The sequence below is a fragment of the Rhineura floridana genome, chromosome 6 (assembly GCF_030035675.1).
Source record: "Rhineura floridana isolate rRhiFlo1 chromosome 6, rRhiFlo1.hap2, whole genome shotgun sequence".
Classification (NCBI taxonomy): domain Eukaryota; kingdom Metazoa; phylum Chordata; class Lepidosauria; order Squamata; family Rhineuridae; genus Rhineura; species Rhineura floridana.
This window is the reverse complement of record NC_084485.1, coordinates 12,364,185-12,382,285: the sequence shown is the minus strand read 5'-3', so window position 1 is coordinate 12,382,285 and position 18,101 is coordinate 12,364,185. Positions and strand designations below refer to the sequence as shown.

General features: G+C 43.4%; 1 protein-coding gene and 1 pseudogene across 1 annotated transcript in view; both read left to right on the top strand.

Moving 5' to 3' along the window:
- Window positions 1-18,101, top strand: part of LOC133386566 (DEP domain-containing mTOR-interacting protein-like) — a 57,821-nt gene that overhangs the window by 25,916 nt on the left and 13,804 nt on the right. Inside the window, exons 3-4 of the mRNA XM_061630252.1 lie at window positions 9,367-9,490; window positions 17,395-17,573. Of these exons, the coding sequence (XP_061486236.1) occupies window positions 9,367-9,490; window positions 17,395-17,573 (303 nt within the window). The remainder of the gene's footprint in view (window positions 1-9,366; window positions 9,491-17,394; window positions 17,574-18,101) is intronic.
- On the top strand, window positions 3,489-3,607 carry LOC133388121 (5S ribosomal RNA; annotated as a pseudogene).

Sequence of the window (18,101 nt, the reverse complement as noted above, 5' to 3'; positions counted from 1 at the left end):
TCAGTTTTACTCAGAGTAGATCCAACTGAAATGAGTGGAGTTACATTAGTCATGACTGGATTTCTGTGGGTCTTCTCTCAGTGTGACTTGATTAGATGCACATCTATCATCACAATGACTCTGTGAGGTATGTTACATTGAGCAATAGTGAGTGGTCCATGCAAGCTCAACAAACTATGCAGCAAAGTGGGGATATGAAGCTGGGTCTTGTCTTCTTGCTGGCCAAAGTCCAGCAATTGTAACTACCTGGGATGTCAGATGCTTCTGACCGAAACTGGGGTGGAAATTACCGATTTTCACTTATTTCTCCCATGTCCAGAACGGAAATCAATCCAGTGAATATGACTGATCATTTACTACGATTTCCCCCTTTGCATTGTTTCCATTCACTGAAATGAATGGGTTGGAATAATGTAACACCAGTGTAATGTACGTCATTAATCATGTAAATTGCTTAAGTTACACAATTTGCCACAGCGGACAGAGAGATGAATCAATAGTTTTTGGTAGGAGACCAACTGCAATGGAGTGGAAACTGCTGCATGTGGCAAATGCGGGGCGGAACAGAAGATGCTGCCGCCTTACATCTCTACTAGCCACATTGGCTCTTCTGTTGTCCTGATTCTCCTTGGAGACAGATTGTGTAGCAAAGCACGGTTCATGGTGGGACTGTCCCTGGTAAACAAATGTGTAGCAGACGGTTACAGAGGAATGTTGGAGTGTGCATTAGCCTTGTGTTTTGTACATTATAATTGCTTGCAGCAAGATTAATCTAACCCTTGGCTTCTAAGGGCTCCACCTTAATTGTTTTGCTCATTATTGCCATATAGATCTATAAGAGAGAGAGATACGACAGGAGAAGCTGATGAACTATTTCTGGGTATCATTCCAAGCTGCTGTACTCTAGTAGAGTAGGGCCCCGCTTTACAGCACTTTGCTTTACAGCGCTTCGCTAATGTGGCTGTCTCAATTAGACGCAATTAGACTAAAGCCCCACTCATATGGCGCTTGTTCTGCTTTTACGGCGGTTTACGGGCGTCAAGCGCCATTCTATTCAATGAGTTCTGCTTTTCAGTGGTTTTCGCTTTTCAGCGGGGCCCTAGAACGTAACCTGCCATATGAGTGGGGCCCTACTGTAGTTAAGGGTGTGAGATATGAAACAAGGATGGAATATGGGGCACAAAAGTACTAAGGATTTTTTTAATGCTTTGTGAAAGTAAAACTTTCTTTGAGAACTGTTCAACATTCTCGACAGAAAGGGTGTGGCTTGGGTTTTCCAACGGAGTTCACCCTGATGAAGACTGCCATTGAGAAGAGGGTAGTAATGTGCGGAGTTGTGGGGAGTCTCGTGCTAGATGAATGCTCCCCTTTCAGGTTTATCTGGCAGAGCTCCCTTCAGGCATCGTTCCTCTCATGGAGCTACACAAGGCTCACGTTTGTGTCTGTCTTGCTCACAGCCCAAAGCTGTCAGCAGTCAAAATATACACAGGCTTGTGGAGTGATTTCTGTAGAAGGTGTGAGGAAGGGCTGGGTGCAGTTTTAAAAATTGAGAGTTGCAGTGGGAAACCTGGGATGAGGGGGGAGAGTAGAAGTTCATGCCAAATTGTGGAGGGGTGGGTGGGGAATGTCCATGTCTATGTGGCATCCACATGGCCACTTCTGAAAATCCATGCTACAGAGATTGAGGGCCGCTGTGATGGATCCCCCCCCCAAATGAAATAGGAAAAACATTCTATTTATTTATTTATTTAAAAAGTATTTTAAAAGTATGTATACAGCAACATAACCCCCCTCCCCAACAACCTTTGAAAGCAATACAGAACAATCATTAAAATGACTGGCTATCCTAGAAAATGTTAATAGGCCTGGGCTGTCGGCACAAAAAGTATTCAAGAGATGCCTCAAAGTCAAAAGTGAGGATAACTGCTGAATCTCTGCTGGAAGAGTGGTGTGTGTGTGTGTGTTAGAGAGAGAGAGAGATGGCTGTGGGTGCCTGCCATTTCCAAAAGTGGTGCCTATCTGAGAAAATCACCATAGGTGAAGCAGCCCCTCTCTCTTAAACACAACCCATTGTTTGGGTGGACTTTAAGAGCATGAGCAGAGCCCTGGTTGGATACAGCCAAAAGCCTATTCACTAACAGGCTAAAAAAGTTGCAGTTTAAGAATGTACCTATAGCCCACAGATATTTCTATCAAACTTTAAAAAGCAGGGAACTGGGGAGCTATATGCACCAGGGGAGCAGGAGACCTGACCTCCTCTTTGAGATATTGTACTGCCTTACCACCCTTCACAAACTACATTTCCCAGGATTCTTTGGGAGAAGCCAGGACTGTCTCAAGTGAAATCAAAGTCTGATGTGGATGTACCCCCTGATTAGGCAAGCCCAGCAGCTGGGAGTCTGGCTTTTAGAACCCTGACAGTTTGTTCTTACTGAGCATGCCTGGGCTTATTATTCAGTTCAATGCTAAATTTCTTAAATTAATTAAAAACCAACCAGGCATTTTTTTAACTTTTAAACTGCAGAAGATGAAGATCAGAGTATGGGGCAAGGTCAGTTATAGGATTATAGGTACTGTATGAACATGCCTGATTTTTAATTAATTTCAACAAATTATGAGAACTCTGACAGAAGTCCAAAAGGGGTCTGGGTTTCTCTCTCTCTCTCTTTAGACTTTGAACTCTTGATTCTCTCTGACTGTTTTCTGTATCACCATGAAAATTGAGCGGGTTGTTAAGCAAGCGTTTCTGAGTTCAGGGCTATAAATTTTGTAAGGTTTTGTTTTGAAATGAGCTTATGGGAAGCATCAGAATGGCATGGGGGTATTTTCAATTTAACATTGTGGAATGTGAAAAATCCATGCTGGCTGTAGTATACAGCCAGTCTTGTGGCTGTATAAACTAATCTAACATTCTGTTTCCCACAGTGGCCAGATGCCTTTGGGAATCCCACAAGCAGGTTATGAGCTCAGTAGCACTCTCCTGCTGATGTTCTCCAGCAACAGGTATTGAGAGGCATGCTGCCTCTGAACCTTGAGTGTTTAAGATCCTGGAAGATTAAGAATCCAAGCCCTTTGTCTCACAGGTGTCTAAGAATAGAAATTAACAAATTTGCAAATGATGACCAGGAAAACCAAGTTTTGAAGGCTCCCGAGTAGACTGGTGTTTGTCCCTTTCTTCAAACAATGGATTCTGTCTAGGGTTGCCAGGTGCCAATACACTTTTTAAAATAATCTTCTGTCTGCCTAGTACATGGTATGGAGGGGGAGGGAGGGCTAGCTACAGCTGCTTTTGCCCTGAGGCCCAGATACAATTACAGCTAATGATATAACTAAATCTGAGGGGAGAAAGGGGGGAATGGGGATTTCATTAAGGGCCCTTCTGCTTACTCTGCACCCCATAATTCAAGCACTCAACATTTCCACAAAGCCAGATGATGCTGGGTTTATTAATTAATTATTATTCATTTAAGCCATTTCTATACAGCTTAATCTATGGCCATACTACCCTGAACACGCCCGATCTCGTCTGATCTCAGAAGCTAAGCAGGGTCACGCCTGGCTGGCACTTGGGTGGGATACCGCCTGGGAATACCGGGTGCCGTAGGCTTAGAGGAAGGCAATGGAAAACCACCTCTGAATACCTCTTACCATGAAAACCCTATGAATATATCCAGAAAAGATTCATAGGATCGCCATAAATCGGTAATGGACTTGAAGGCACATAACAACAACAAAATACCACTTAATGTATGGATGGGAAGGAATAAGCTGAAGTTGAACCCTGACAAAACCGAGGTACTGTTTGTGGGAGACAAGGGAAGGCTGGGGGATGTGGACCTGGTGCTTAATGGGGTACGATTGCCCCTGAAAGACCAGGTCCGCAGCCTGGGGGTCATTCTTGACTCCCAGCTGTCCATGGAGGCTCAAGTCTCGGCTGTGAGCCGGGCGGTGCTGTATCAACTCCATCTGATACGGAGGCTGCGCCCCTACCTTCCCAACCATCTGCTCCCACTGGTGGTACATGTCCTGGTCACCTCTCGCCTAGACTACTGTAATGCGCTCTACGTGGGGTTACCCTTGAAAACGGTCCGGAAGCTGCAACTGGTACAGAATGCGGCGGCTCGTCTGATTAAAGGCAGCCGCCGGCAAGATCACATCACTCCAGTGCTGAAGGAGTTGCACTGGCTACTGGTTGTTTACCGGGCCCAATTCAAGGTGTTGGTTTTGACCTTTAAAACCCTACACGGTTTTAGCCCAGTCTATCTGAAGGAGCGCCTCCAGCATTGTCAGGGATGCCGCTGAACAAGATCAGCCTCAGAAGACCTTCTCTCGATCCCACCGGTTAAAACAGCTAGACTGGTGAGGACTAGAGAGAGGGCTTTTTCAATAGTGGCCCCCACCCTATGGAACTCTCTCCCAAATGATCTCTGCCATGCCCCTTCTATGATGAGCTTCCGCCGGGCCTTAAAGACCTGGCTCTTCAGGCAGGCTTTTGGGGTGGGTTAGGTTTTTACTGTTATGGTTTTAAATTTTAACGTTTTAATGTATTGTTTTTTATCTTGTACGTCGCCCAGAGTGGCTGGACAACCAGCCAGATGGGCGACTAATAAATTTAATAAATAAATAAATAATATATATATATAAAAATCTCTAAGCGGTGTACAGAAGATAAAACAACAGCAAATATAAAAATATACAGTAAAGCCACAATACAAATGCATACATAATACAAATTAACAAATATATATTAAAACAATTGCCTTGCACTTCTCCACTCAACATCTCTCAACCTCCTGGCTCTCACCCAGGACTCCACCCTGGCTCTCACCCAGGGTCCAACACACAATTTCCCCCCCAATGCAGATCCAAACTGTAGTTGCATACCACATGCTTATTTAATTTCCAGAATGGGATTCATTGTGCATCATGTTTTCAATTGAAACGTGTCAAAATTGTTCAAAGCTCTATAATGCAGGTCTGAATCTGTATAAATATTGTCTGTGCAGTTGGCTTAATTGTACATCTGGCCTCTGCCACTTTGGGACCCCTATCAGTAGCAGGGAAAAAAAGTGGTTTTCACAGTGGGAATGGAAAATCACAGGCATTTATAGCTTCTCTAATTGGTGCTGGTGTGAATTTGTTGTGCACTCATTTGGGTCAATAGTTAGGTGCAAGATAAGAGCTTTAATACAGGTGATTTTTCAACCAAAGGGAATGATGCTTGTGGATCTTTTGACTCTGCCCGAATTATTATATAGCAAGCTAAATATTCTGCTGACTGCCATCTGCTGCCTGGGGAAAGGCTTATGTACCTTGAATTAAATTAAACTTTGTCATGGTGCTATAATGCAGTTGCAATTAGTTCCGAGTTAATTATTAACATTCAAATCTGATTTCCCCCCCAAAGCTGCTATTAATTTTTCACAGCCTGGGGATAGTGTCAAAAGAATCCCAAGACTTTTAATTAAATAATTGAACATTGGCAAGGAACCAACTCATTTGGCTGCTTATTAGCTACGTCATCAGACCATAATAATCCCCTGCAAAATGTGCAGTGGTAGGCATGTTTTTTTTTATTGTGTTTGATTTTCCTTTGTTTAGTTCATAAGGGATTTTCTTGAGATGGAAGGATAGGTGTGTAGCTTTGATTAGTCAGAAACAGTAATTTTCTTGTAAGTGTGCCCCTAAGTAACAGACAGTAAGCATCTTATGGAATGTGCCTTGATCTTAATCATTGTGAAGCTACTGAGAGTTATTAGGAGACCCCTATTCCTCTCATAGAGCTACAATTTCCACTGTTCTCTGGGAAGTGGGATTGACTATTAAACCACTCTGAGGAGTGTGGCTCTGTCAGGGGAATAGGGCCCACCTAACAACTCTTAGAACTCTTCACAAACTACATTTCCCAGCATTCTTTGGGGGAAGCCATGGCTGTTTAAAGCAGAATAATATTAGAATAAAGGTATAGGGTGAATGTGGCCTTAAAAATTATAGGGCATGGCCTTATGGTCCCTGGGAGGGTGTACCAGGACCTCTAGGTTTTTGCAGGTGTCCCTCTCTGCAGGAAGAAAGTGAGATCCAGAGATGGAGAAGGTCATCTGCCCACAGAGGCCTCTTTGCAGCTGTCCATCCTCCATTGCTGCTGCTTCAGCTGTAGTGAGTGCAAAAAGGAGGTATTCCCTGGGCATCTCGGACTTACCAGGGAAGATTTTAGATTCAGAAGATCCAGAACTCTCCCATTTCCCCCAGAATGAGGAGGAAAATATGCCAGCCGTGGAGGTCATGCACTAATTTTCCTTCCCATTGCAACCCACTGTAAATTCAGACTAAAACCCAGAGTGGATTTCACTGCCCCACTGACATGGAGCCACCAGCCGCCACTGTCACTGGGAGGTCTCCATGGTGCTGCAACAATTGACCTGCCTTGCTCCGTGGGTTCTTCTGCAAGACCAGAGCAGGACGCACTCACCATAAAATCCTATAATCATGGATAACTTCATGGCAGTGTGGATATAAGTCAGTTTCCTCTTCAGCATGGCTGAGTTAACTTCCAGTTGAGCTCCTTAGCAGCTTACCCACTCACTCAGCTCTTTCTCTGACTCCAGCCTCCATACTAGGTGCTAGTCCTGGGCAGTAATGCAGGATGCAACTTCAGCATCTCTGGCAGATGGGTGTCCAGCCTCTACTTAAATACCTGCAGGAAAGGGCAGCCCATCACCTCCCAAGTCAGTCTGTTCCACCAGTTAGCAATTCTTACCATTAGAAAGTTTCTCCTAATGTTTAGCCAAACTCTACTGTCCAGCAGTTTTTACCCAGTGGTTCTAGCCATCTAGAGCATCTGAGAGCAATTCTACTCCATCGTCTCCATGATAGATCTTCATATATTTAACAGGCCATTGTTATGGCCTCTGCCCACTGGGCTTTTGTTTGTGATTCCCCACCCCCTATACCATGTGCATTGATCTCCTATGAGCGCTGCTCTTGGGGGATGATGGGGAAGGACCCTTCCTCCTCCTCTCAGACTCTACCCAGAGTTGTGAGCATTTTGCATGAGTTTAAAATAAAATATGGCCAAAAATGGCCTTGTGTGGGGAAGGTTCTGGCTTCTAGCCCCTACCTTCTCCATTTGGTCCCCAACACATCTGATACCCAGGGAAGCAAGCAGAGCCCCATGTTCAGCTTTAGGGTCCAAAAAGAGTTAGAGCACGTGTGCGCGCGTGCGAGTAGACACACACACACACACATGCTCTAAGCATATGAAGCTTCACTGAACCAACTCTTAGTCTAACCTACCTCACAGGGTTGCTGCAAAAATAAAAGTGGGGGGGAGGACCCAGGAAGAAAAGAGAGATGCAAACATCTATCATATTCACAGGGGGGAAACATGCACAAAGTCAGCCCCTCCTTGGTTTAACAGCAATATCCCACAGTTCTGGTATTTCACAGCAAAATGCCAATTTAAAAAAAGCTTCCTTCCTCCCCCACACACATATTCTATGCATGTGGAGGTTGCCTGAACCAACTCTTAGCCTAACCTACCTCACAGGGTTGTTGGAAAAACTCCATGCACAGTCACCCCATGTAAACGTTTATTGTCAAAACATATATATATATATATATATATATATATCAGTATTAGTTTCCTGCTGAATAGCGGCAGTGACACTTAAGTAAGCCCTGCCTAATTGCTTAAAAACTGGATTGGAAGGTTGGCCTAGGATCTGGGAGACCAGGGTTTAAATCCTCACTCGGCCATGAAGTTCACTGGGTCACCTTGGGCCAGTCACTGCCTCTCAGCCTAACATACCTCACAGGGGTGCTGTGGGGATTAAATGAGGAAGGGGAGAACTGAGTATGCTGTCTTGAGCTCCTTGGAGAAAAAGGTGTGATATGAATGCAATAAATAAATAAACAAATCCACCAAACCCATAAAAAAAGGCAAATGTAAACTGAACACTTTGGAAAGAGGCTTGTTGTAAAATTCAGGAGTGTAATGTAGCAATCAAAGCATGGAGGGTGATGGGGGTGCCTGCTTTCCTGTCCTTTTTAAAATTATTTGCAGTTTCTCATCATGACATTGAATAGGACTTACTTTTGAGTAGACATGGTTAGGATTGTGCTGTAACCCAGTGGTACTTTTGAGAAGACATAAGATTGTGTCGTTAATCTTTCTCTCCCCCCACTCCACCCCCCATCCTATTTTTTGGCAAGCTTTTTTGTTGTTGTCATGTTGCTGTAAAATGTTGCAGTTAAAGTTATGGGGGGGGCTGCCACTTGGATATTGTTCTTTTTCAGAAAGAAATTGGTATTGTTGCATACTGTTCATATTCATAAAGAATTTAGTTTATTTCCGTGTTTGAAATCTGAAAAGTTTTCCCCCCTGCTGTTATCTTTTAATATTATTTTAATATTTAAATGTGATTTAATGATTATGATGCTTGAACTATTTATTTCCCTGTTTGAAATGTTTTTTTTAGGATGCTGCTATCTTTTTGTGTTATTTTAATGTTTAAATGCTATTTAATAATTATTTGTTGTGTTATGGTATTTCAGTTATTTATAACTTGTAAAATGCTTTGTGAGGGCGGGAACTCTGAAAGGCCGATTAAAACATCTGTTACATGAATACATCTTAAATCAATTCTGTGGATTCAAAATAATTGTTCATATTGGTAATATATGTATAGAAGCAGCAGTTCTTGCCAATAGATTATGGGGAGGTGGGTGGGAATGTAGGGGTCCAATCTACATACAACGTACTGGTCGCAGTAAATCGTGTTGGCACTCTTGCCCCAGAAGGCCGATGACTCGAGCACTTTGGCTAACAGGGGATTCCCCACATTTTACACTTCTCACCAATGCCTCCAGTTATTGGAACTTCCTTCCTAGAGAAGTTATAGAATCCTAGAATAATAGAGTTAGAAGGGAACTATAAGGCTATCGAGTCCAACCCCCTGCACCGTGCAGGAATCCAGGTTATTTATTTATTAATTAAATTTATATCCCTTTCTTACAGTAGGAGCCCGGGGCAGCAAACAAAACACTCCAAAACATCTTAAAAACAAAAATTAAAACACATTAAAACAAAACATTTTTTTAAAAAAAAAAAGCTTTAAAAACATCTTTAAAAGCAATTCCAACACAGACGCAGACTGGGATAAGGTCTCTACTTAAAAGGCTTTTGAAAGAGAAAGGTCTTCAGTAGGCGCCGAAAAGATAACAGAGATGGTGCCTGTTGAATATTTAAGGGGAGGGAATTGCGATGGGTAGGTGCCACTACGCTAAAGGTCTGCTTCCTAAGACCTTGGACAGGAAATATAAGCCGTATGTCTGAGGTGACTGGTATTTTCCTTGGATTCCTTTCAGTTTGTGATGAGCATTTTGACTACAAGGATGCCAAGCTGTTGTATCGCTTCCGCAAGGATGATGGGACCTTCCCCCTCAACAAAGATGTGAAGGTGTTCATGAGGGGCCAGAGCCTCTATGAAACGTATGTGAGTCCTTTTCTCCAAGGTCACGGGCCATAAAACTTGCTGGCAGTGCAGGCTGTTTTTTCCCCCTCGCTTGCTGTTCATGCTTTTAAGAATGTTCCACTTTCCCCTCCTACTTATATCTGCCACTTGTTTGATATTTTCTGGGAGATTTGAGGGAGGAAGGGAACTGAGCATTCTCCAGGTTTTGATGGTGCTAAAAAAGAAAATCCATTCAATATTGGTGGTGAGTGTTTGACATTTCAGTTACATTTTCAAATATTCACAGAGCAAGCTGCCTTATACTGGGTCAGACCATTGGTCCATCTAGCTGTGGCTGATGGGAATTGTAGTCCAAAACATCTGGAGGGCGCCAGGGTGATGAAGGCTGATAAAACAACCCCACTCATTTTCAAAAATGTGTCTATTACTATTTCCTGTTCCACCCTTAAACGCCCACATCAGTTTAGTTAGGACTGCCGTATCCCACAATTTAATATGTCACTCTCTTAATTAAGGAGTTCCAGAATTCTTCTAGTATTTAGTGTATACCCATCTTGCTGTTAGTCATACAAATGATGCCTTTTTCTGCAGACTCAATCCCCTTTTTAACATTTTTAGCAGGGATGTTTTCTGGTCTAAATATTTCTTCCAAACATAACATTAGTAGCTTTCAGTATTTGTTGACAGAAATCTCTACCCAATGGACAAAGTCCCCTTTTTCTCTTCCACATTTCCAGCGGAGCTCCAATCCATTTTCATGTCATGTTTTTTTTGCATATATTACAAGAGTTTGTTAACCACTGTGATGCCATTTTAAAGCATATACTCCAGATGTTGCTGGACTACAGCTCCCATCATCCCTGACCATTGACCATAATGGCTAGGGCTGATGAGAGTTGGAGTCCAACAACATCTGGAGGGTCACATGTTCCCCTCCCCCTGATTCTAAGATTTTCCCCCCTGTAATGCAGAAGCTACTGTATATTTTATTCAGCACCCCCATAAATTATTCCTCCCTGCAAATTGCCACTTGTAAATTTGCTGCACACTTTCCCACATGTGCTGGTTTCTTCTTTTAAATCTGCAGCAACAAATGATATCTCATTGTTCTTCTCTCCTTAAAACCAATAAAATGATGATTTGTAAATACTCCAGTTATTTAACTTATATATTTTCATTACATTTATATCCCATTACCTTACATTTGGATTCCATCATGGAACCCAAAGCAGCCTTCAAGGGGGATCCCAGATGGCCTTCCACCCAGGCACTGACCATTCCCAGACCTGCTTAGCTTTGGCAACGTGGTGGCCTCATGTGCCTTCATGGTGGCCTTACTCCTTCCACTTTCTGAAATGGCATCGCACTCAAGCCTCCTCTAGAAGTTGTTTTCACCTTCACCTCCATAGTGATGGTTGAACTACACATTAGGTTAGCCATGCATAATAGCATGCCTTTTAAGTGCAGATGATGATGGAAATGGAAATGGACTGCCTTCAAGTTGATTCCGACTTATGGCAACCCTATGAATAGGGTTTTCATGGTAAGTGGTATTCAGAGGGGGTTTACCATTGCGTACACAAAGCTTGTCAGAGGTAAGACTATGTCTGGTCTTTACTAACAATCTGCTTTGAGGTATTTGCAGGGAAGGTTATATTACAATGAGCATCCATCCTGATTTGCTTGTGCAGTAGTTATATAACGTCTTGTTAATCATTTGTTCATCCCACAATTGTCAGTGTCTTTCCCCATCACTTTCCTAACTGCTAAATGTACTTTTTTTAAAAAAGTGGATCTGTTCCACTAGGGTGACAGAGCCTTTTAATCCACTTCAACTGAGCAAACCTAAATTGCGCTTAAGTTTCTCCTGTAAAATACCAACAATTTGGAGATAGCAGAAAGCTTCATTTTACAACAGCTGGAGAGACCAATTGGCTTAGTTATATTGCATAGGCTTGGTATGCCCCCTTGTGGGTATTGTTGTTTTTGTTATGTGCCTTCAAGTCGATTACGACTTATGGCAATCTTATGAATCGGCGACCTCCAACAGCATCTGTCGTGAACCACCCTGTTCAGATCTGTGGCTTCCTTTATGGGATCAATCCATCTCTTGTTTGCTTTCCTCTTTTTCTACTCCCTTCTGTTTTTCCCAGCATTATTGTCACTTTTCTAGTGAATCAGGTCTTCTCATTATGTGTCCAAAGTATGATGACCTCCGTTTCATCATTTTAGCTTCTAGTTTCATCATTTGTTTGAACACCCAATTATTTGTCTTTTTTACAGTCCATGGTATGCTCAAAGTGCTCCTGCAACACCACATTTCAAATGAGTTGATTTTTCTCTTATCTGCTTTTTTCGCTGTCCAACTTTCACATCCATACATAGAGATCGGGAATACCATGGTCTGAATGATCCTGACTTTAGTGTTCAGTGATACATCTTTGCATTTGAGGACCTTTTCTAGTTCTCTCATAGCAGCCCTCCCCAGTCCTAGCCTTCTTCTGATTTCTTGAGTAGTGCCTCCATTTTGGTTAATGACTGTGCCGAGATACTGATAATCCTCAACAAGTTCAATTTATTTATTTATTAAATTTATACCCTGCCTTATGGCCCAAAGGCCCTCAAGGCAGCTTACAAAAAAACACAAACATAATACATCAATAAAACATAATACATCAATAAAATAATACAGTTCTCAAAATTAAATAACAAATAACATTTGCAGTAACTAACTATAAAATAAGGTGATTCCTGCATCATAACGTAACAATCAGCAAAATAAATTAATAAAAACAAAACAGAACAAAGCAGTAAAAACAAAGAATCTTCCATGGTCTTCTTCTCCAAGGTAACCTCAAGGCAACTCCAAGTGTGACGCTAAGTGCACACTTAGCGTCGCACTTTGCGCGACGCTGAGGCGCTGCCTCGGGCAGCCCCTCCCCTTTATATACCTGGAGCAGAGAAAAAAACAGGATGGCAGAGTTGTGGAGTAAGTGGCCACAGCTGCAGCAGCATACAGAGTCTCTCAAACACAGCATCTGTCCTAACTGTCAACTTTAAAGTTACATAAATCTTCTGTTGTCATTACTTCAGTCTTTTTGACGTTCAGCCGTAGTCCTGCTTTTGTGCTTTCCTCTTTAACTTTCATCAGCATTCATTTCAGATCATTACTGGTTTCTGCTAGTAGTATGGTATTGTCTGCATATCTTCAATTATTGATATTTCTCCCTCCAATTTTCACACCTCCTTCATCTTGGTCCAATCCCGCTTTCCGTATGATATGTTCTGCGTATAGATTAAACAAATAGGGTGATCAAATACACCCATTTCACACCCTTTCCTATGAGGAACCAATCGGTTTCTCCATATTCTGTCCTTACAGTAGCCTCTTGTCCAGAGTATAGGTTGCGCATCAGGACAATCAGATGCTGTGGCACCCCCATTTCTTTTAAAGCATTCCATAGTTTTTCATGATCTACACAGCCAAAGGCTTTGCTGTAATCTATAAAGCACAGGGTGATTTTGTCCAGAAATTCCTTGGTCCGTTCCATTATCCAACGCTTGTTTGCGATATGATCTCTGGTGCCTCTTCCCTTTCTAAATCCAGCTTGGATATTTTGCATTTCTTGCTCCATATATGGTAAGAGCCTTTGTTGTAGAATCTTGAGCATTACATTACTTGCATGGGATATTAAGGCAATAGCTCCTCCACGGGGCGGGGGATGGGAAAGCTTTCTCCTGTGTTAAAGCGCTTGTAGTAGTGGTGCTGGAGATATTTGAGTTCTTCTCAGAAAATGTGTCTGTCAGGATTTCCGCCACCTCCCATCCCAAGAGATGGACTGTGTTTATCAGCAACTTCCAAAACCACACAAGTCTAGATTGAATTTAATCTTTATTCTTTTTAACGTATGCATGGTGTCCATCAAGAGAGCACTTATGGCTGATTCTTGTGATCAGCCTGGGAGGAGACAGTCATGTGTTCACTAGAGCTCAGCAAGGAAGCCTGTTTCAAACTCCATGAATTGAGCCCTGGAATAAGAGAGCATTGAAATAATACTGGGTACCATGCCTCTGAGCATGTGCAAAATGGCTTCCCCTCATCCATCACTGGGTCACTGGACAATAAGCCCCTGTGCCTTTTGACTCAATGCTTGAGACTTGGCTTCTGTTTCCAGACCCCACCCCATTTCATTTGCTTGAGAAATTAATGACTTGGAGATTTAACAACACTAACCAAAGATTTCAATACTTAAAATGGTAGAATTTGTACCTGGGATAAGCAAAGTTATCCCCACCTTGCATCTAAAGTTGTAGTTTAAGGGAGCTGAGGGTTCTTAGGAGACACCCCCATTCCCTCACAGAGCTGCCCTTAACAAACTACAGTTCCCAACATTCTTTGAGGGAAGCTATGATTTTTAAAGTGCACATTTAAAAGTGCTTTATATGTATAGTGTGGATGTGATCTATGAGATAGGCAGGTTAATCAAGGCTCAGCAATGGCTGCAAGTGGCACAGCAGAAGCACGGAAGAATATATTTTAAAGTCTGTTTTTATGATGTTTTAAAGTGTTTAGAGGAAGGCAATGGTAAACCACCTCCAAATACCGCTTACCATGAAAACGCTATTCATAGAGTCGCCATAAGTCAGAATCGACTTGAAGGCAGTCCATTTTTAAAGTGTTTTTAGTGCTTTTGTTTGCCACCCTGGGCTCCTACTGGAAGGAAGGGTGGGATATAAATCAATAAATAAATAAAATGGGAGAGCCAGTGGCTTATAGTTCTTGTCTTTTTAAAAGAGAAGTTCTACACCAAGAAAAGCTGATATTCTGTAGCCTGATTACACCATGCAAATAAAGATATTTGCATTACTTTGCTTTGTTTACCTGATGGAGCGCCTCCAGTGCCACCAATTATGCCGCCCGACAAGATCAGCCACTCAGGGCCTTCTCTCAGTCCCACCAACTAAAACAGCTAGGTTGGTGGGGACTATGGAGAGGGCATTTTCAGTGGCGGCCCCCACTCTCTGGAACTCCCTCCCGTATGATCTTCGGCATGCCCCTTCCCTGAATGTATTCCGCAAAGCCTTGAAGACCTGGCTCTTCAGACAGGCCTTTGGCACTTCCGGGGAGGGTTAATTTTTTAGGACTAATCGCCTATTCTCTGAACTGTTATTGTTCTTTATTCATAGTTTTATTGTTATATGTATTTTATGTGTATTTTATTATGATGCATTTATTGCAACTAAATTGTACGTCGCCTAGAGTGGCCATCGGCCAGATAGGCGGCATATAAATTAAATTATTATTATTATTGTTGTTGTTGTTGTTGTTGTTTGCATGCTTTTTATGCTTCTGTTGCCTGACCACTAAAATCTGTGCTTGAAGTGAGCGGGGTCAAGTGTAGTTCATCAGTAGAATTCTATTTATTTATTTATTAGATTTATATCCCACACTTTCCTCCAAAGGAGCTCAGGGTGACAGGATGCATAGTTTACATGCAGAATGTCCTGGGTTCAGCCCCTGGCATCTCCAGCTCCAAGGCTCAGGTAGCAGGTGATGGGGAAGTCTCTCTCCCTGTCTGAGACTCTGGGGAGCCCCTGCCCATCAGAGTAGACCAGGGGCTTGCCAACATGGTGCCTACAGAAGGCAGTGTGCCCACCACTACCTCCTATGGCACCCTTAGGAGGTCTCGGTAAATATCCCCTCTAAAAGCCACAATGCATAAGAGGTGGTTTGTTCTTCCTGCTCAGTTCCTGGCCACATTTCACTAGATGCCAGGGTTGGATGCTCATCCTCCCTTCTGTTTGGAACAGAGGAGAGGTGCAAAGAGTTTTGCTCTGTGCATGAGTGCAGCTGTGGCTGATGTAAGGACCTTCCCCCCCGTTGATGTGTCTGTGTGGTCGTGGCGGGAGGCATTTTGTGGTCCTATCTCTTTTTCTGTTCTTCTTGGATGTGGTACCCATTTTGGGCTGGGAAACAGACAGCATGGCAGTCACGACCCTTTCTCAAAATTCATAATGTGCCTGCTGTCCCCAAAAGACTGGTGACCCCTTGAGTAGACAGTACTGGACTCGGTGAGCAAATAGTCTGACCTGATTTAGGGCGCCTTTCTTTGTTCCAGTGCTGTGTTCCCCTCCCCACCTTTCTCTTCTGAGACTTCCACACACAGATTTTCTCAGCTTTAAGGACTAGAAAGTTGCTTTTTAAAGAAGTAAAATGGAAAGTGGATATTCTTAGGATGACGGTTTGTTTACCCAATGCCATACATGACCAATACAGTTGCAGAATCCATATAGCTCAGGCACAGGGAACGTCCAAATCACATGCTAAATTAGGCCTGCCAGAGGTCCTAAATTGACCCATGAGGCCATTTTCCCCAGGCATACCATATCATGTCAGGTACAGGGCAGGTAAAGGCTGCCATAAAAGAAGGTAAAAACTGTGGCTGCAAAGGAGTTATTGGGAGTCTTAGGGTGTGCTCCTGAATCTTTCTTTGCAAGCAGGGTTTGCATTTAGTACCTTTTAAATTGGGCACCAAATGCGAGCCCTGCTGGGATTGGTTCCGCTCATGAGCTCCCAGCTGGAGTTCCAGAGTGGAGCTGATCCCTGGTGAAACTGGGACTCGCATTAGGTGCTGGATTTAAATTCACTGCTGATTGCAAGCCCTGCTTTCAGCAGTAATCTTTCCAGCCATGGCTTGAATTCAAGCTGCAGCTGTAAAGAAAGAACTGGCAGTGCTCTTTCGAAGCTGAATCACCTGATATCATTATGATATCAGGTTATTCACAAGTGGGTAGTCCCACCCACCTGTCAAAAGTAGCCTGCAGAGGGCGGGCTAGTTCTGGATCCCCACTCTTGTCATAGCCCTCCTTTTATCTTGTATGCTCAACTGCATAAGATTAAAGAGGTGTCAGTACTTCTGGTAGCTGGGTGACAAATTCAGAATACCCCTACAGCACTGCTTTCTTGGAATGCAGCTCAGAAAGCAAGGGACATGAGGATTTGCATGATTGAAAGCTAATCTGTATCACCCATTCATAATTTGCTTATGTGTTTTTGATATAAGCAATGTCCCACTGGCATTGGAGCCACCAGGCTTTACTGCATCAGCTGCTGGGCAGGTGGGGGCCCGAAGGGTTTGCCTAGTGATAGTTGCAAGCACTGAACAGCAGTGTGGTATGATGGGTAGAGCGCATCACCTACAAGTTGGCGTTCTGCAAGTTGGCCAAAGCAATGCACATTGAGGGATGGGCCCAAGGGAAGACTTCGAGCATCCCCTTGCTCTAAAACAGGAATGGAACAGATTATTGTCTTGTTTTTTAAATGTTGCTGTAGTTTATTTTATACTCTTGTCTTCCTCGTTTGGTCTTGAGACATTGCTGTGAGCCGATTTGGGTACAAAAAGGCAACATACAGATACACTGGTGATGATGTTAAAAAGCAACAAGCAACAATTCCTGCTTGTAGAGCCCAGCATATCAGAGAGAAAACAAGATTATGCCAGAACTTCACTCCCAATGTGTCGGTTTTCTTGTTGGGAGTGAAGCACCAACCCTTGTGACAAGTAACCTGAGCCAGTGTGGGCTGATAGACAGAAAGACAACCTGTTCTTCCCTTGCTGATTCCTTCCTTAGTAACAAATTGTTTTTTATTTTTCTCAGGCTTTCCTTCCTTCCTCCTCCTTCTTGTTAGCTAGTGTTATTGTGTGGGAGTGATGATGCTACAACAGCCACATATATGCCTGTGCTCAGAATGGCTTTATTTCCCCAGAGCAACAAACCTTATGTGTCTTTATTCTTTCAGCCACAGACTAACATGCAATATTCTCCCCTCTGAAAGGCCTGATGTGCTGGACCATTCAATTATTCTGCATATGTTGACCAGCTCCCCTTGTTCCTTTGCCATGCTCTTCCTTGACCCTAGGCTGATCAGCGTGGAGGACCCGATCCTGAAAGTCAGAGAGGAGAACTTGGTGAAGTACCAAAGGACTTTTCTGGCTTGTGAAATGATCGACTGGCTCGTCCAGGAAGGGGAGGCCGCCAACCGGAAAGAGGCTGTTGAGCTCTGCCAAGCCCTCCTTGAACACGGCATCATCCAGCACGGTACAAAGCAGGAGGCCCTGGAAAGGGGCAGGCATGGGCTCATCAGCTCAGTGGAGGCAGGTGGCTCTGATGGCAGGCTTTTCAATACCTTGGACAGCTCCTTAAAAGTTCAAACTACAACTTGGAACAGATTCACTGTCCCACTGACATTGGAGCCACCAGTCTCCACTGCATCAGCTTCTGGGCAGGTGTGTGTGTGTGAAGAGTTCACCTAGTGATAGCTGCAAGCACTGAACAGCAGTGTGGTATAATGGGTAGAGTGCATCACCTACAAGTTGGCGTTCTGCAACTTGGTGAAAACGATGCACATTGAGGGATGGGCCCAAGGGAAGACTTCAAGTTTCACCTTGTTTTAAAATGGGAATGGAAGGCAGGATGTTGTGCTCGAATCGCAGTGAGGGTCCTAGTGGCGGCTGGAAGCTGTGAGAGTTGGAAGGAAGGAATTGATCAGGAAGGAGAGAGCATTTGGGTGGGAAGACTGCAGAAATAACAGCCTTGAGGTAACAGGAGCAGGAATGAAGAGTCAGG